We start from the raw sequence: 20,232 nt of genomic DNA, 5'->3' as shown, positions 1-20,232 counted from the left end.
GAACAGCTGGCGCGTGGTTCGAGGCTCATGAAGCGGACATAACCAGCTGGGATACTTGCAAACAGAAGCTTCGTGACCTGTTTGGTAAGGCCGTCGGACGCCAGCGGGCCGCTTCTAAAGAACTCTCTGGTCGGGCACAAACTACGACCGAATCATATGTCACCTACATCCTTGACGTTCTCGCCCTTTGCCATCGTGCCGACCCCAACATGTCCGAGGAAGACAAAGTAAGCCATTTACTTAAAGGCATTGCAGATGATGCTTTTAACATACTGGTTTCCAAAGACTGTTCCACCATTGATGACATCATCAAAGAGTGCCGCCGATTCGAAGAGCTGAAGAGTCGCCGGGTCGCCAAGAATTTCTTGCGTCTTCCGAACACGGCCGCTACGTCATCTTGCGAGGACCTTCAGCCGCCATGCAGTCAACCACATAACAACGAGAGTGTGGTTCGCATCGTTCGTAGAGAAATCGAGGCCGCGTCTCCGTCTTTTCTGACCCGCCCATCTGATGATCGACCAACGATCTCGTTGATCCAACAGGTCGTGAGAGAGGAGCTGGCAAACGTTGGGCTGCAGCCTGTATGTTCGTTGACGGAACCTCGGGTCAGTACCATAGCGCCTTCTCCTGCACCAGAAAGATTCCGCCGCTATCGTGATCCTGCTCAGTGGAGGACACAGGACGACAAGCCTATATGTTTTCATTGTCATGGTGTAGGACACATCTCCCGCTACTGTCGTTTCCGCACGTATCCACCTCGGTCGTTTCCTGGCTATCGACGTGACGACAACCACCGGCCCCTGCAGTACAGCGCTCGTGACGATGGACCGTACAATGGCACTCCTGCGACACCAGTCCGCCGGTCCAGCCGTTCGCCGTCCCCGCATGACCGTCGCTCCAGGTCACCTCAGCACCGCCGCTATTCGTCGCCCCACCCTAGTGGACGCCCTTCTTCGGAAAACTGAGCAATGCAGCTCCCGGAGGTGACGCTGCATTGGACTCCCGACCTGAAAACCCTCTGCTGACCTTGACTACGGACAAAAACCTGCTTGATGTAGAAGTGGATGGCCTTCCTGTTACTGCCCTTATTGACACCGGCGCACATATTTCAATTCTGAGCTCTGACCTCCGTGCACGATTAAACAAGGTCCTTACGCCGCCAGAGTCCCTATTTGTACGTGTCGCTAGTGGAGCGACCCCGGCTGTGCTCGGAATGTGCACCGCGCGTGTGAGATTCGCCGACCGCCAGACGTCCGTTCTATTCCATGTTCTCGCTCACTGTCCACATGACGTCATCCTTGGACTCGATTTTTTGTCCGACCACTCCGCTGTAATTGACTGCTCAGCCGGCGTCGTGCAACTTGACTTGCCTGCGGCCACCGAAGAGTCGAAGATGGTACAGAACAAGCTTTCGTGCGCTGAGTTTGTTCGCCTCCCACCCCAAGCCCTAACTTGTGTCACAGTTGAACCATATCCCAGTGTTCCGGATGGGGATTACGTGGTCTTTCCCTCTCCCGGTGTTTTACTGGCCCGCAACGTTTCCTCCCCGTACACCATATTAACTGTCACAGCGAACAAGACGTGCCTTCCTCTTCTGAACTTCGGACTCAGCCCTCAAATCCTACCACAAGGCATTGTTCTCGCCACTCTTTCACCGTCACACGAGTGCCAGATCTCATCAGTGTCACGTGAACTGGCCACAGTCGCCTCGCCGAACCCGCATAGCACCGATGTAGCCAACTCTACACGGCTCAACAATGTAACTAAGATGATTGCCTCAGACCTGTTGCCGTCTCAGGTCAAAGACCTCACTGATCTTCTCACGAGCTATTCGGACATATTTGACTTTGACGGTAGGCCCATAGGTCAAACATCGCAAGTCAAACATCGCATTAATACCGGTGATGCAGCTCCAATTCACAGGCGTCCCTATCGAGTGTCACCATCAGAGCGCCAAGTTATCCAACAGGAGGTGAATAAGATGCTCACAAAAGGCATCATAGAGCCCTCATCGAGTCCGTGGGCGTCCCCTGTAGTCCTAGTTAAAAAGAAGGACAATACCTGGCGTTTCTGCGTGGACTATCGGCATTTAAACAAGGTCACCAAAAGGGATGTCTACCCGCTTCCTCGTATTGATGATGCCCTGGACTGCCTTCATGGCGCAACCTATTTTTCTTCGATAGACTTACGCTCCGGTTACTGGCAGATCGCCGTGGACGACCGCGACCGGGAGAAGACCGCCTTTGTAACGCCTGACGGTCTCTACCAATTCAAGGTAATGCCGTTTGGCTTGTGCAATGCGCCGGCAACGTTCGAGCGGATGATGGACACGCTTTTGCGCAGCTTTAAATGGTCTATCTGCCTGTGTTATCTGGACGACGTGATTGTGTTTGCCCCAACCTTTAAGTCTCACCTCGAGCGCCTTTCCTCAATTCTTTCAGTATTTCGAGAGGCTGGGCTCCAACTTAATTCTTCGAAATGCCATTTTGGGCATCGCCAAGTTACTATTCTAGGGCATCTCGTTGACTCCTCCGGCATCCGCCCCGATCCCGACAAAGTCCGAGCTGTCCTGGATTTTCCTGTACCGACTTGTGTCAAGGACGTTCGAAGTTTTGTGGGCCTATGCTCATATTTCCGACGATTTGTCAGAAACTTCGCAGAGGTCGCACGCCCCCTCACTGATCTTTTGAAGAAAGATGTACCATTTGAGTGGGGTCCTGATCAAGGCACGGCCTTTTCCCAGCTCATAACACTTCTGACCACGCCACCGATTCTCGCCCACTTCGACCCGTCTGCTCCAACCGAGGTCCGCACTGATGCTAGTGGCTACGGTATTGGCGCGGTTTTAGCCCAGCGTCAATCCGGTCACGATCGAGTTCTTGCGTATGCCAGCCGGCTCCTTTCTCCTGCCGAACGCAATTACTCTATTACGGAACGCGAGTGCCTGGCGCTTGTATGGGCAGTTGGTAAATTCCGCCCCTATTTATATGGCCGGCCTTTCACAGTTACCACTGACCATCACGCTCTATGCTGGCTTTCAGCCCTCAAAGATCCAACGGGGCGCCTTGCTCGTTGGGCTCTGCGCCTCCAGGAATTCACATACACAGTGGTTTACAAGTCTGGCCGTTTACACCAAGACGCCGACTGCCTCTCTCGGTACCCCGTTGACGCTCCAGATCTAGTAACCGACGACGCGTCCATCTGTATTTCCTCGCTCTCTGCTTTCGGCAACATGGGATGTGAGCAACGGCGTGACGCGTCCCTACGCGAGCTAATCGACCGCCTGAACACAGGCTGTACAGACAGTTCGCTTCGCATGTTCGTTGTCATAGACGGCATTTTATACCGCCGCAACATGCACCATGTAGGAAACGAACTACTACTCGTAATACCCACTCATTTGCATTCGACCGTACTTCAGCAACTACATGATGTACCAACGGCTGGCCACCTTGGTGTTGCCAGAACGTACGACCGTGTCCGCCGACGCTTTTTCTGGCCCGGCCTCTACCGTTCTGTACAACGTTATGTTAGGTCTTGTGAGTCGTGCCAACGCCGCAAAAGGCCAGCGGTACACCCCGCCGGGCTCCTTCAACCGATCGACGTACCTGCCGAGCCTTTCTATCGTGTCGGCCTCGACCTGCTGGGCCCTTTCCCTCTTTCTAACGACGGTAACAGGTGGGTCGCCGTCGCCATAGATTACTCGACCCGTTTCGCAATTACGAGACCTCTTCCAAGCAGCTGCGCTACAGATGTCGCCGACTTTTTGATTCAAGACGTCATCTTACATCATGGTGCTCCTCGTCAACTGGTCACCGATCGCGGTCGCTACTTTTTATCTAAGGTAATTGACGATCTACTTCGTTCTTGTGCAACCAAGCACAAGCTTACGACGGCCTACCATCCTCAAACAAACGGCCTCACAGAACGTCTGAATCGCACACTCACTGACATGCTCGCCATGTACGTGTCGACGGATCATCATGACTGGGACATTGCGCTACCCTTTGTCACTTTCGCTTACAATAGCTCACGCCACGACACTGCTGGATATTCTCCCTTTTACCTTTTGTATGGAAGAGACCCGACATTGCCGTTCGACACGCTTGTACCCAACCCTGCCGACCTGTCCACAGCATATGCTCGCCGCGCTATTAGCACCGCGGAGAAAGCCCGTCAGATTGCCCACCAGCGCCTTTCGGACTCGCAGCTCCGTCAGAAACGTAGCTATGACAGCCACCATCGGGACGTCCACTTTAGTCCAGGTGACCTCGTTCTTCTGTGGACTCCGTCGCGACATGTTGGTCTGGCTGAAAAGCTTCTACCCAAGTATTCCGGACCTTATCGTGTGCTACGGCAGGTAACTGATGTTACCTATGAAATAGCACCTCTAAACCCTTCGATACCTTCCACATCTTCCGACATCGTCCACGTCGCTCGCCTCAAGCCGTACATCTCGTCCAACACCTGCTAACAAGCGCCGGGTCGGCGCTTTTCGCCGCCGGAGGTCGATGTTGCGGGTTCGCGGCTATGCAGCTATGCGGGCGGTGCGAAGAAGAAGACGACGACGTTTTTGGGCTGTTCGAAAATACACAACGGCTGCCATCTTGACTGCTGGAGTACTTTTCTACTCTAAAGTAGTAAATACATTCGCAACAATATTAATACAGTGACTTGAATGACTAGAGACCCACAGAACACCTCGCACGCCGATGCACGTACAGATGGAATAAGATTTCTCTATAGCACCCAGCTGGCCCCTCCAGCTGGCGTTTTATTCAGAAATATGTAAAGAGCGACACCAATGCTACCAAACATGGCCGTGCTGCGTGTTAGGGTCTTGTGTTGTAATGTAAGCATCAACGGAAGTTTGCAGCGATCCTAGCTTCACGTTCCTAGCTTGATCCTTCCTGTCCCTTGGACACAGGCGGCGCGTTCCTCTCTGCTTGAGTAACAATCGATGGGAGGCCTGCCCAGCGTGGTGATGTTATCGCATCCGCCCTCAGTGCCTCAGTGCAAAAGAGATAAGTCAGCTCTTCTTATCTCTTCTTTAGCCGCGCGTGTCGCTCCTGCTCGCGCGATTTTACTCGCCTGTAAAACACACGACGCGCCGGAGGATGTTATCGATTACACAATACATGACCTGTGGCGTAGCCAGATAAAGGGGGGGCATTGGGAACATGCTCCCCTCCACCTCCGAAACTTTTTTGCCATGGCATATATAGTAGTGCGCAATGACATTTTGCCTGCCTCCCCCCCTTCAATTCAAGGTGCAGCCCTCCTATTATTAAAACATTTTTGGCTACATCCCTGGCAATGCCAAAAACCAGTCGATGATGTCCATACAATAGCTATTCCATTAAAAACGAAGTGGCTCATGCCTTCGAGTTGTCTTAGGCATACGCATAAAGTACCCTGTGAGGTTTTTTTAGCGCACTGCTTTCTAGAGTGTGCTGTAGAAGTTTTTGGAGTATAGACAGAACGTCCTAGCCACATGAAATATCTCTGCAAAAGGCAAATGAAGTTTGTTAAATTGTGTAGTTTCAGCACAGAGATGAGTTCCGGAAGAGGTTGGCTTTCTGAGATCATCTGAATGATGCCATGCTATGCTCAGCAGTTTAATCAGTTGTGAAGAAAAAAAACCTTTTTTTAGTCTTGTAGTCATCTTAGAAAAATGCACTTGGGGCTGTGTGAGTCTCAGCATTGTACGTCACAGCGTTTGTCTACCATATTTGTTGGTAACCGCATAGGTGTATTTATATTGTTATTTCATGAAGTACAATTTTGTTGAACCAGTATTCTGTTTATTTGCTACAAAAATAATCACTGAACAAGTTTTTTCAGAATGCGGAACAGTGTGACGCCATTATTCTTGCATCATCTGAAATAGGAAGTGCTTCTAAGATGATTTGCTCCATGAAATTTGTAATTACTCTAAATATTTCTAGCTCTCCACAAGTGCTTCAGAATGACTTTTCATGTCCTTGAATGTAAATGCAACTTGCTTCTCCTCCAGGATTTCAAGTTAGCTTCTCCAGATTGCTCCGGAATGAAAAATTTTGCTGCTCCAAAGTGCTCCAAAATGGAAACTTTTGCTGCTCCGAAAATTGCTCCAAATCGGAACACCTCAGTAGCATCACTAACCATGTTCTCTTTGGTGATCATTTTGGGATTGCAGGGGATTTCTGGATGTCCATTCATTATAAGAAAGATAACACTTTAAAGACGCCGACACAAGCTGGACAACAAGACAGACAAGACATAGCTGGAATGAGATCAGGCCTCTTGTATTCCACTTGCGATGAGGTCATGGAGTGCGGTGTTCCTTCGCTGCATTTTTAGCTTATGATTGCCTGCTGTATTTAGATTTTACTTAAATGTTATATTTTTTCACTGGTTGCATCTGACGCGTAACTCATAAATATTGTTTTCACATATGCTCTTCTCTCCCTCTATAAACATACCTCTTTGCTTACATGCCTGTCCTTTTTAAACAGCAAAAAAGAACATGTGAAGCTGTTTTGTGGCTTGTAGTATATTGCATCTCAACTCTAGATATTGATCTTAAGATTAGCACATTTTATGTGAACTTATCACTATTAAGGGTGTCGTTACATAATATTTCTACCAGCCATAACTTTCCAAGTGATTGGTTCATATACAGGAATGTGGGTCAAGGACATTTCACTATGATGTAACTTGAGTAATTGTTTCATAATCTGCACTTCTTCACATGATTTTCTATGCACACCTTTTCTGCGCAGGTGAGCAAGGAGGATGAACACTACTCGGGTTGTCTGGTGTATGCGACTGCACTCGCCAATGCAGCGATTGCCTTGGGCCCTCACCGAGGTGGCAAGGCCGTGGCAGTGCTGCTACGGGCTGTCCAAGACAGGGGCCTGCCAAGCGTCCTTGCGGCAAAGGTTTTGTTATATTGAATACTTGGTGAAAGTGTGTATGGTTTGGAAACATTCCTCATTTACACATAATGACTATTAACTACGCATTTGCTGTATTTTTACACGTATAACTCACACCAAAAATGCTAAAATTTTCAGGGGGTAAATAGGGTTGCAAATATTATAGGTTTTTTTTAGAGGAGCTTCACAACAATGCACGTTGTGCTGTGAAGCCTCTATGCAGTAACACTGACCAAGCCTCTATCTCGCTGATACCTCTCGATCTCGGCATCACGAATCATTCGCTGTGCACAGATCGATATGTTTTATCATCATGAGTAGTGTTTAGCAGCTGTCGTTCACTCTATAGCAAACATTGAAGATCATTGCCGTCACCTATGAACTTCGAAATCACGAAGGGGGAAGACACTACGATGTGGACGAGCCCTGCATGCGACTTTGAAGAAAGAAGGACAGCATACAAGTCATGCACTGTGACAGCAGGTTGTTCTGTGGCCCGAAGACCAGCGCTTACCCTGAGCTGGAGGTGCAGCTAGGGGAATTCATTGAAGAAGTGAGAGGTAGGGGTCATGCCATATAGGTCGAGATGGCCCAAGTGGAAGCCTGGCAATTAGTGGGGGAGCTGGGTCAACCTCACGAGGTCCGTGCAAGCCATGTGTGATAGCTGCTTCGCTTCATGAAACAGCAAAGGCTTTCAATCAGATGGCGGACGACACTATAGCAATGCTTACCAGCTTCTTATTGGTCTTCATACATGTTGTGCTGCTTGAGCAGTAGCTTTGGTGCACACTTTCATGTATGAGATGACCATAGCGATGGGGGGAGGGCTTGCATATCGGAAATTACTGAGATCGAGTCTTTTGCATCCCGCTGTCGTTGCTTCTATCCACCGTGATTGCGAAAGCACAGCGTTTCAGAGCATCCAGCATTGTGCGTTCGGCATCTGCAGCCACTTCCGCGATGATGGCAGTTGTTCCATGCAACTGCACCCGTACCGCTTCGCATCCTTGCACTTCAGGAACGTTTTCTGAAAGAACAGTCCTGCGCATTCACTAACACTGAGCGGGAAGTTTGTTTCACAAGAAATCCTGTGAATAAGCATTCCGAACAGATTGCGTCGTGTTCGCAGCTGTTTCAGAAGAAACTTCCAGTTTTGCCCTGCCCTTCCACAGCACGAACGTAGCTGTGGTGCTTCTGTGAAGTGATGTGCACCTTTATGATGGCCTTGATGCCGTGTGAAATGCGGAGATCACAGGCACATGTGGTACGGAATCCGTGATTGTCACCTTTCCGCAAAGTCACAAAGCACAGAAACTCAGCCGGGTACGAGTGCAGAAACACTTAAAGTTACTTCTTTGCTTTTGACACCGCCATCAACTTTTCAACTGAACTCGGGGAAACATGCTGCCCCCACAACAACGTAACTGACACAAGTGACAGCTGGCTCGCGGCGTAGGCCAAGCATGCAAAATGCAGTGGCCAAGACAGGCACAGAAGTTGTCATACCTTTTTCCCCGCCTTCTTTTGGTGTGGTGGCGAGCGCATCCCGTGGCCGCCGGCCTTCGCCCAAATGTGTGTTACATACTTAGCGGTACTCTATGGTATGGTTACAGTGAACCAGAAGTGTAGGGGCGAGAGCTTTTCTGGAGCCCCACAACTGTCACAGCAGGAAAGGCTGACATACGCGCATGATAAAAAAGCCTTTGCTGTGCTAGTCACTTTCTACGAGATTCGAGATAGCATTCATACAATTGAGAGATTATTAAATTCATTAATCTCTCAGATGATTCGGGAGAGTTGGCAGGTAGGGGTGCTCTTAAGACATGTACAGTAGAATCATGATCATTCGAATTTGAAGGGAGCATTCAAAATATTTGTATCATTCTGAATTTTAATGAACTAAAAATAAGTTAAAGCTGATCACAAAGATGAACAAGAACTATTTGGGGCCAACTACTTCTTGCTGAAAACAGTTCATGATGTTCTTTTGAACTTTCCTGCTTTCACCACCTTTCAATAAAGTGGCGCAGTTTCCTCACTCATGCTGCTGGCGCTATAAGGCGCGTTCACTCTTGGCATCAAAGGGAGCGAAAGTGGCAGAACTTATGGAAAATTCACTCGCTTTGTCGTTCAAGCGTCCGGAAAAACGCGCCGCAAAGTCGATACACAAAAAATCAGTGCAAAAGAATTCAAACCCGAGAATTGAAGCGAAAACGCCAGAGCGGCCGCAAAACCACGTCTGCGCTTGTCGAAAATGTTCACATTCGTTACGCCCCTCGTATACATGCCACCGCCACCATCTTCGCCACTTGAAATTTCATTTCTGAGTATTAAAATTTCTATCGAGTTCTAGTTATGCACAATGTACCGAAAAAAAAAACAGTTTACACCTTTACAAATGTTGTTTCGGGAGATACATCAGAAGAAATGACACAAGCAGATGCGGAGGCGGCGGCGGGTTCAGCCGGCAGATCAAAAAAGAGACACGTTAGGGCATGCTGACTGGCTGCTGCTGCAACTTCTTCTACTTCAAATGTTTGCAGCGATCGTAGTTCAAACCAGGCTCTCGATGAATGCGTGTTTTTCAAAGCCATGAGCTTTGTCATGCTGCGCGGATAGTTCGCTATTGCGCCAACGTAAGGCATTGCGTTGGCCGCCATTTTGAATGTACGGCTGGTTGCATGGTTGTTCACATCAAATGGTTTGAGAGTTAGTACAGACAGTGTAACCAAAGCTGTAGCAGAAAGGCGATTTGCTATCACTTGGCAGCGAAATCGGTCTCGGACCAATTTTTTCGCGTTAGCCTCGCGGCATGGTTTTCCAACCACTTTTCCGGCAGCAAATCGAAGAAAATTCTGGTCCCTTTGAGGCCAAGTGTGAATGGGCCTTCCTCTCACAGACAAGCAGCATTGCATGGCTCGCGTGCAATGATCAGTCACACGTTTGTATCATGCGTGGTTGCTGGGGAAACAATTCGTACAACATCGAATCATGGCGTATTTTATATAATGTAGTCCATCCGAAGCAACCTTGTAATTCGTATCATTGCGAAATTCACATCAACCGTAATCGTATCAACGAGATTCTACTGCACTCCTGAAAAGTCGGGAAAGGGTTGTAGATCACATATGCATGTTATGAAGAACGCGAAAAAAAAATAGCACCTCGCCTTTCACATGTGAAGTGTTGTTGGCAACACATTGGTTGCACCAAATTATGTACAGTAAATACCATTCGGCTTCTGCATTGCCTCATTATCGATGAGGCAACTGTGAAACATAAGCCGCCAGTGCTTTATCAACCTAACCAAAAGAAACATTTTTATGTTGCTATGATCTCATAAGAATAGTAGGCTTGTGCGAATATTTGGATGCTTCGAGAATTTCAACGAAGATTATAGTATCCGAATTCGCTTGAATTTGAATTTAAACTGAAATTTTTAAAGTATTTTGAAGTATTTTAATTGATTGAGTAGGTGTATTGAATAAATCCGCTGATAACCCTCTGTAAAAGTGGTTTCACTGCAGTGAAGAGCTACTCGGCCGTGAACACTTATTTAGGGTAAATCTGCACGGCCATGAAGCGCCACTTCGAGGTTAAATTAGTCTAGGCTTGTGCGAATATTCGAATGCTTCGAATATACGAAAAAATAGTAGGGTGTTCGAATTTAAATTATCGAATATTTCGAAGTATTCGACATGAACGAATAGGTGTATACTAAACTGCATGTAACCACTTGTAAAGGTGGTTTCACTGCAGCATCGGGGTGCTAAGCCGTGAAAGCACCTAAAGGGAAATTCGCTTTGTCGCGAAGTTCCAGTTCGCATTTAAAGGAGCCCTGCAACACTTTTTGAGCATGGTCAGCAAACGCTGCCGATCGGTAGTCGAAGCTACCGAGAACATGCGAGCTAAATAATATAGCGCAGCACTTTACCTGGAATCCACAATAAATTCTGAAGATCAGATAAAAATTGCTCTCTTCTCCCGGCAAATGACGCCATAATGTAAGATATCGCTCGTCAAAGCCATTTTACCAGCCATTGGCTGATTTAATCATGGCATGCTCGGTTGTTGCAAGGGCCGCTGCGAGTGGCCGCGACATGTCCATGCGTACATGCATGATCACACTGAAAAGCAGCATATTAAAAGAAAAAAAAAAATGGAAAAAGAGTGCTCAAGGTCACAACACGCACGTGACATTTTTTTTTTCTTATGCAATCTCTCCCAGAATGAACATATTATCCTCAATTTGATTGATAATTTTTAAGCTTGAAAGATTGTTTTGCCGGCTTATACACTCTAGCTGTAATGAATAATTTTACATATTTTACAGGTCATCACTTGCATCCTACTGAAAGTCAAATCCTGCTACTTCACAAAGTGGTTTCGACTTCCTTAGAATGAAAAAAATAAAGTGTAGAGGCCTTGTTTAAAAAAAATATTGTGCAGGTTAGTTAAGTCATGAAAAATATGACCATTTTTCTTAATACGTCATATATTCTTATTCGAATCCAGTTTGAAATTATTCGACCAAAATCACTATTCGCTTCGAACCTACAATTAACTATTCTCACTAGCCTATAAATTACCATCTTACCTTTACATCGGTTCATCATTTTATTGCGATAGCAACTACTTATATGGATACTCTAATCTGGATTTTGCCGCTGGCGTCGAGATTGCCATCATTAACCGTATATGTAAATGTATCTACATATATGAAAACTCCAGAAAGAAAAATAATAAAAAAAGACTGGTGCACGGAATCGAACGTCTGGCCTCTTGCTTGTGAGTGCGAGGCGCTAGTTACTGAGCCACGAAGGAGCACCTCCTTCAACGTTGAAATGGCAAGCTATTTATATACCACTTGTCACTGGCAATGGCCATCTTGGTGGAGCCATCGTGTTTTCAGCATTACCAGCGAGATCGCGCAATGAGCACCCTTCGGATTGAGGCACGTTGAGGCACTGGCGGACTTGCGTGGCCCCTCTGACTTCGATAATTCACTATTTATTCCGTGTGAAAATTGTTTTTTTACACTTCAAATGCGTCTGGAGGTCACTGGAGGTCATGCTGGGTCGATTGTGAAATGACGAGAACAGGACCCAAACACGGAACGAATCGCGAATTATCAAATTCTAAGGGGTAGCGCAAGCGGGTGAACTGAAACAAAAAACTCCCAAGCATTTCCCCGAGGGTGAACATGGTTAAGTGCGAATGCACGGGGTGATGCTATGAGGGGTATTTATTAATTCGCACTATTATATTTATTATTCACACTATGGTGCCTTTATGGTGTAATGGTTCCTGGGAATCGCAATTTGATCACACGGTGGAGTTTACGTTAACTCACTGGCGAATGCCAACGGATTTTAACTTTACTCCCCCTCATAGCATGCGAGCCCCGGACGAGCAAAGTCCAGGGCTCGCACCCTCTCCCGCGCGGCACGTTCACTGGCTCGAACGACTTCGGGAACGTCCACTCGCCGTTGACGATTGTGAGCGGCGTTTTGACGCCGGCCTTCATCGCCCTTCTCCGCCTGACGCGTTGTCGTTCCGCTTCTTGGGCCGCGTTCGCGGCTCGATGCTGACGCCTTATCTCGGCCTCGCGAGCGCGCAGTTCACCATCTGCTGCACGCTTCGCCCGCTTGTCCTCGGCCTCGCAAGCGCGAAGTTCGGCATCCTCTGCACGCTTCGCCCGCTTGTCCTCGGCCTCGCGAGCACGCAGTTCGGCATCCGCTGCACGCTTCGCCCGCTTGCACTCGGCCTCGCGAGCACGCAGTTCGGCACCCGCTGCACGCTTCGCCCGCTTACGTTGGGTCTCACGAGCCCTTCGCAGTGCCGCCTTGTCTTCCAACGTCGGCGAAACCACCGCGGTACTGTCACCTCCAACGACGGGTGCAGTGCTGGCATTCGGTTGTACTGCATTCGTTGTTGATGGTAGCGTTGCCTCCGGGACATCCATCGCACGACCCGCTCTCGACGGGAGACTGAGAGAGAAGGCGGGCGCGCGAGAGAGAGGGGTGCGCGCGCAGCTACAGCGAGCGAGGAGAGCGGAGGAGCGAGCGAAGGGGGATATCAGCGTCGCGTCCGTGGCTTATTCGGTAGAGCGTCACGCTGCGGCCCGCCAAGTCCTCTTTCTTTTAAAGATAGAGAGAAGACTGCAGACGCCGCCGACGGCGGTGGATGGTTTGGGGTCGCTTATAAAGTGTATTCACACTTAATACAACACCGATGCAGACAAGACACAGGCGCAGATAATTGAGTACAGTTGATGGCCAACGATGTTGGCAGTGGTCTGGTCACTCCAGGCCAACGACGCCAACAAAAGTGTAACAACACCAATGATCAAAAACTTTGGCTGACTGGTCTTCGAAAGATCGGTGGCAGTGTGAAAACACGAGCCTCGCCTGGCGATGCGGGGTGCTAAAAGTAGTGAGGTGACAAAGGACAGAGGGGGGCATTACAAAAAACGACCGGGGAGAGCGACAACTAGAGGGCTTCGAGGGCAGAGTCACTGATAACTTATGGGTGGTCGAAAGGATTTACCGGGAAATCGCTAGAGCGCCAACTTTGTTCACTGAAACCGATTGGCAACGCTCAGAGACGTTTGTAGTAAGTGCGATTTCGTGCTATTGAAATAACGTATACTTTTATGGTCATGCAGGTATTGTTTGTTTTAAGCGAAAGTTCATTTCAAGTGGGGCCGCCGTATGTGGGCTCTTAACACTAAGCTAAGAGAACACAGATATAATTGTTAACACATTACCCACCCCGGGAATTCAGCTACTTTCTGTAACCAATGCACATGCGTACCTCAGTTAAAAAAAAACTACGATGATGAAGCGGATAATAGAAAATGGGAAGAGATTACCGTATTTACTCGATTCTACCGCGCCCTCGATTGTAACGCGCACCCGATTTCCACGACGAAAAAAAAAAAGTAAGACATCCATTGCAACACGCACCCATTTTTCTCGCTGGCCCGCAAGATCACACCACTCGAAAAAACGACTCCTTTCAGGAGCGTCTTTCATTTAAATATGAGGTACGGGGGAAGCTTGTGCCCATCTGACGTGTAACAGAGCATTGCCGTCACTGTAGTTTTACCGTGAACCAATGTCAGCACGCGAACTTGCTTTGCCCCCTTCTTCTCGACGGTTGTGGTGCCAAGCATGTCGAAGCAAAGAGGCGTCTGATCGGCATTCTCGATTTGCCTAAGCAGGTAGCCTTTGTTGTGCCGCAAGTTTTTTTGGACGAACCTCTGAAAACTGTGAAGCTTTTCATCGCACTCCTCCGCAAAACTTTTTGCATATGCCCGTTCGCCTTCGGAGGGAAAAGCCTTTTCTCTTCATAAAGTTAATTAGCCAGCACCTGCTGCTCGCTTTAAACTGGCTCCGCATTAGACCTTTTTCTAGGGCTAATTGCATATCCCGCACTTGGAGCAGTTCTGTCGTCACGGGCCGCTGTGCCGCTCACTGCTCAAGCACATACTCGCCGAGCAGCTCTTCAATTAGCGGAAACCGACCCTTCTGGGGTCCAATGAAACATTTGCGTGAATCTTTGCTGTCGACAATCTCCTGCTTTTGTTTCCCCCAGTCTCACACGCACGTTTCGGGAACTCCAAACGACCGCGATGCGGCGTGATTTCCGTCCGTTTCTGCACACGCGATGACTTTCCTTTTAAAAGCGGCATCGTGGTGCACTCGAGTTTTTGGAGTCAACCCTTCCATGCCGTCGATGCTAATGCAGACTGTCTGGTGGTTCTTGAGGAAAAGAAAGAAGCCACCTAATTTCTGTCTGCCTACAGGCGACACGGCGCAGTGCCTTTGCTAATGCACTACAAGATGACGAACTCCTCCGCACACGTACGAAGTGCCGCACATGGGAAACACATAGGCAGAAATGGCCGACGCGCCATGGGGGCGGCCATTTGGGATATGCCGATGACAATAGAATGACCGTATTCATTTTTTTTTTTTTCGTACTCGGTTCTAACGCGCATGCGATTTATGAACTCGCATAACCGGAAAAAAGATGGGCGTTAGATTTGAGTAATTATGGTAGTGTACAAACTCGCTGTTATGGCATCTCTGGGCACTGAAACATGCATCAGGGAGCCATTATTAAAGCTATTTTCTGCTGAAATGAATTTCGTGATGGATGTCATGTAGGTGGAATGAAATGTACTATAGTTAAACCCCTTTATTAGAGGCATGCTCTGGGCAGCAGTTCTTGTTTTTTAAATGAGATGTCTCATATAAGCAGCATACCTTGTATGCATTTTCTTATCAACCCATACTTTAGTGTAGGCATGCTGGTGTCTCTTATATGATTTGTTTCTTATGTCAGTGTCTCTTATAAAGGGTTCAGCTGAAGTCTCTTTACATTTCTTGTGATCTCTTTGTACATTCCTGTGTGAATATTGATTTTCATCGACTACGCATTGATAAAAAAAACCAGCTGAAGTTTATGCTCGTTCTATTAACACTGTGTCCTGTGTGCTTTGTAATGTGTCCCTACCGAGAGTGCATTGCAAAAGCCAACATGAACCAACTAGCCCCTTTCATCACAGTGATATGTTTGTACAGTCGAATCTCATCAATTCGAACACACTTAATTCGAACTTCCGGTTGATTCGAACTCGCAGTGAGGTCCCGTCAAAGCTATGTGTATTGCAATGAGCGAAAACGCTCGGTAATTTGAATGCGCGAGCACTTTTGACGGTTAATTCAAAGATACCGCGCTCCGAAAATGCTGTCAGCATCCCGCCCAATCCCGTGGCGGCACCTTCGGCACCTCTACGCTGAGCGCGAAGGAAAGGAAAAGGAAAGGCTGCGGTGAACTGCTTGCTCTCCTTCAAATGCCGATCTGCGATGCGCCTGTGTCACGTTTCTCCCTTTTCCACCCCTGCCACGTAAAGACCCTTCTCCTTCCAACGCCATGCACAAAGAGAGAAAGAGAAAAAAAAAAAAGCTGTCGCGGTGTGTGGTTCTCTCATGCGCTGGTGCCATGCTTCCCCCTTTCCAGTCCCTGCGACGTAACCCTTCTCCTTTCAACAACGCACGCGAAAAGAGCAAAAAAAAAAAAAAAAAAAAAAGCTGCCATGGAGTGTTGGTTTATCGCAAATGCCAATCTGCTTCTCTCCGCATGGAGACGTTCCTCTTTTCTTGTCACCTGCTGGCCACACTGCGGCTTTGGCGCAGAGGGTGGTAGTGGCGATGCAGTTGTTGTTGTCGTCTTCAAGTGTCGGCGCTGGACATTGCCGCGCGCAACTTCTCTTGCCAGGAGAAAGCTGAAGCCGAAGTAGAAATGCTTTGCAAGCTACGTTCGAAATTGATTGACTCGCTGGAAGGCAAACATGTGCAGACGTGCATCACCGATTATTTCAATTAATGACGGATGTCCTGTGGTTTGTGAATAAATGTAAGTCTTCTTAAACTTCCCCCTCGTGTGTTAGATCAATGCACATGCGCCACTGCATGGGGAGCCCTCCGTTTACTTAGCTTTCATTAATTCGAACTTCTTTTAATTTGAACAAATTTTCAGGCCTCTTCGGGTTCGAATTATCGAGATTCGTCTGTACTATAATTGTGGCAACAGCTGCATCAAATGAAAACCAAAACAGTTATTCCTCCTTCCTGGCGTAATTAGTTATAACAGCATCTGTTTATCGACAAATTCTGCATTACGTGCAAATGAAGGACTCTTCCTCAGGAAATATACTTTGACTTTAGCCAGACCTGTGCTTTGTTAACATTGTGTTGGTGATTTGGCATCAACTTTAGGAAGGATCCCGAATAAATTGAGGTGGTTGTCTTAACTGGCTCGCAAATCCCTACCGTGCAGGTTCTTGGCTTTGCGGACAGCAAGCAAGAGCCCTGGGCTATGGTGCACCTACCCGCTGTTGTCTACTATTGGCTAAAGCAAGGGCTGCCCCTGGATTTACTGCCCATTACGGCGCTCGGCTGCTCATCGGCCACACAGTTCTGGAAGTAAGCCTTTGAATTTTTAATGTTGTGGATATTATTGCTAGCATTGGCTTCAAAACTTCTCAGGGGTTATTGCTTTATGTTTAAGGAAATCTGAACTTGTGAAGGCCGTATAAGATTGAACACAGCACTCAACTTGGTGCATAAAGTGACAAATGCCTATCAGCACTGCATAGAATGACTACCTACACTGACGGGGAATAGGTTCTGCTGCCATGTGCTTACTGATCTCATTCAGGGGGGACAGCCTAGCAGTTATGGTGAACGTGCAGGCCTTGTGCTTTGAGAAAGCTGGCGCATCATTCTCCCAGTACATCTTTCATGTCGACCACAGTGTTAATGGCTGCATCTCTTGCTAAGATACGTCTTGCACGACAGCCTTGGATTCTATACTGGATATCATTTTGAAAGGTCCGCTATGATTGGTTTAAAGGGCTGTTGCTCTAGTTGGTAGAAAATGGCTCAGTTACAGAATTTTTACAGTGTGGCTTTGACCGCTATGATGCCCTCGAACTCATTTCCAACTCTGGGCTCTCTGAAAGCTTGATCTGCTGTGTGGCGACAGGTGCCACTGGGTTCACGTCTTGCCTGCGGTGGTGGATTGCTGCGACACCGGTGCTGTAGAGCTTGTGAGCGACTGCGTGGGCCGTCCGGCCAAGGAGCTTCTCCTGAAGGTGGCACCCTCTGTGCTGAGCCGTGGGTTACCTCGCTCAGAGCCGTTACGTTTCCTCGAGGAGCAGCTATCCCCAGAGGTTAGAAACATTGTGATGTCTTTTTATTACATTCCTGAAGAGTTTGAGCTCTTGCAACATTATTTTAGACTTCCAAGACCTTACCTCCTTGCATGGCATGGCAGTGAGTTGTAAATCACTATCCCTGGACTATCACTCTGCCTGCAGAGAATCGGTGCACTGCTCTATGGGGTCACTTTTGACAGGAGTTGAGCTCTTGCTTGTGGACATTGTATGGTCTTAGCTGAGACCGCATTGGTGGTGAGCATTAACACTGGCCCAATACTAATTACTTAATTAAGTGTTTCAAGTGTTCATACAAATGCTACAGTATACAAGTTCACTCCCACATGAATTTAAGATTTCTGAAATTTCAACATATTCAAAACAAACAAGTACACATATGTTGACAATAATAATAATTGGTAGTAATTCTGCCGATGATTTCCTTTTTGCTGCAAAAAATGCAAGGAGCTATAGAAAAATCTGTCATAAAGAGCATTACAGAGCTGCAACCAATGTACAAGGCAACAGTGACAGGTAACAGTGGCAACACTGGTCACAGATAACGAATTCTTGTTTCAAATAAAATACCCAGCACAATACATCACAAGACAGACAACAAAAGAGGGAGCAGAGTCATAGGTGCATATACTTAGCAATAGCACATAGTACTTCCTTATCACATGCATGAGTACACACATTTAAGACAATTATGTGTCGAATAAAGGCAGGACTCACAAAATCACAAGGAACCGTAGAAACAATACATATATTGAGAAGGGAGAAAAAACATTCTATTTGAAGTTTAGCAGCACCAAGAAGGTATTTTATGGGGCATTCTTGTGCACAGAACAAAGTTCCTCATGAGTGCAGGTAAACAAGTTAAAATCAGCAGATAGAAGGCAAGGAAGTGTATGTTGGAGGCACCCTTATATTTATTTATATTTATACTTGCAATTGGCACCTACCGTATTTACTCAATTCTACCGCACCCTCGATTGTAACGCGCGCACCCGATTTCTACGACGGAAAAAAAAAAAAAAACAACGTAAGACATCGATTGCAACGCGCACCCATTTTCCTCGCTGGCCCCCACAATCACACCACTCGAAAAAACGACTCCTTTCAGGAGTGTCTTCCATTTGAATATGAGGTACGGGCGAAGCTTGTGCCCATCTGACGTGTAACAGAGCATTGCCGTCACTATAGTTTTACCGTGGACCGATGTCAGCACGCGAACTTGCTTCACCCCCTTCTTCTCGACGGTTGTGGTGCCAGGCATGTCAAAGTAAAGAGGCGTCTGATCGGCATTCCCCATTTGCCCAAGCAGGTAGCCGTCGCTGTGCCGCAAGTTTAGGACGAACCTCTGAAAAATGTGAAGCTTTTCATTGTACTCCTCCGCTAAACTTTTCGCATATGCCCGTTCCCCTTTGGAGGGAAAAGCCTTTCCTCTTCATAAAGTTAGTTAGCCAGCACCTGCTCGCTTTAAACTGGCTCCGCATTAGACCTTTTTCTAAGGCTAATTGCATAGCCCGCACTTGGAGCAGTTCTGTCGTCACGGGCCGCTGTGCCGCTCGCTGCTCAAGCATATACTTGCCGAGCAGCTCTTTAATTTGCGAAAACCGACCCCGCTGTGGTCCACTGAAGCCTTTGCGTGAAGCTTTACTGTCAACAATCTCCTGCTTTTGTTTCCACCAGTCCCGCACGCACGTTTCGGGAACTCCGAACGACCACGATGCGGCCCGATTCCCGTTCATTTCTGCACACGCGATGACATTTCTTTTAAAAGCGGCATCGTGGTGCACTCGACTTTTTGGGGTCGGCCCTTCCATGCCGTCGATGCTAATGCACTACAAGATGACGAACTCCTCAGCACACGTACGAAGTGCCGCACATGGGAAACACATAGGCAGAAATGGCCGACGCACGTAGGTGGTGGCCATTTTGGAAATGCCGATGGCAATAGAATGACCGTATTCATTTTTCTTTTTCGTACTCGATTCTAACGCGCATGCGATTTATGAACTCGCTTAACCGGAAAAAGGGTGCGCATTAGATTCGAGTAATTACGGTACCAGTTCTTGTGCTTTCTGGAAGCATAACTCGTTTTCCACACGTTTGTGAGATAAGATTTATATTATTTAGGCTTGTGCAGATAGGTTATATTAGGCTTAAAGCAAATTTGAAGCGAATAGTAGTGATTTGGTCGAATGGTCTTCAATCAAATTCAAATAATATACGTATATCTCTTAGGATAAGGGAAAATGGACACATTAGTCATGACCCAACAATCCTGCACAATATTGCCACATTCTCTCCTCATATTTTGTTATCACCTTATTTTACTGCGAATAATTCTCAGCGCAAACCACGCTGACACTGTTCGAGAAGCTACGGGACAACAGTAGATTATTGTGTTAAGGTTACGCCCACTTTGGGAACGTCACAGATTATTCTGGAATCTATGTCCTTGCTAGCGATGATGCTAGAATATTCGATGGCGAGTGTACAAATGCCGACCCGCCTCGCTGCTTGTCAGTTGACCGCCAGCTGACGACGCTCTGTTTGCCGCTACTGCAGTGCCCT

General features: G+C 47.5%; 1 protein-coding gene across 3 annotated transcripts in view; it reads left to right on the top strand.

Annotated features, from left to right (window-relative positions):
* Nucleotides 1-20,232, top strand: part of tefu (Serine/threonine-protein kinase tefu) — a 513,274-nt gene that overhangs the window by 205,030 nt on the left and 288,012 nt on the right. For all 3 annotated transcript variants that reach the window (XR_012895493.1, XM_075896220.1, XM_075896221.1), the window contains 3 exons: nt 6,765-6,923; nt 16,770-16,915; nt 17,478-17,664. Coding sequence is in view for 2 of the 3 variants with exons in the window: in XM_075896220.1 (XP_075752335.1) it covers nt 6,765-6,923; nt 16,770-16,915; nt 17,478-17,664 (492 nt within the window). In the remaining variant the exon portion in view is untranslated. The remainder of the gene's footprint in view (nt 1-6,764; nt 6,924-16,769; nt 16,916-17,477; nt 17,665-20,232) is intronic.

This window comes from Rhipicephalus microplus, chromosome 5 (assembly GCF_043290135.1).
Source record: "Rhipicephalus microplus isolate Deutch F79 chromosome 5, USDA_Rmic, whole genome shotgun sequence".
Lineage (NCBI taxonomy): Eukaryota > Metazoa > Arthropoda > Arachnida > Ixodida > Ixodidae > Rhipicephalus > Rhipicephalus microplus.
Note: the sequence above shows the minus strand (reverse complement) of the source record. Positions and strands in the feature narration are given on the sequence as shown.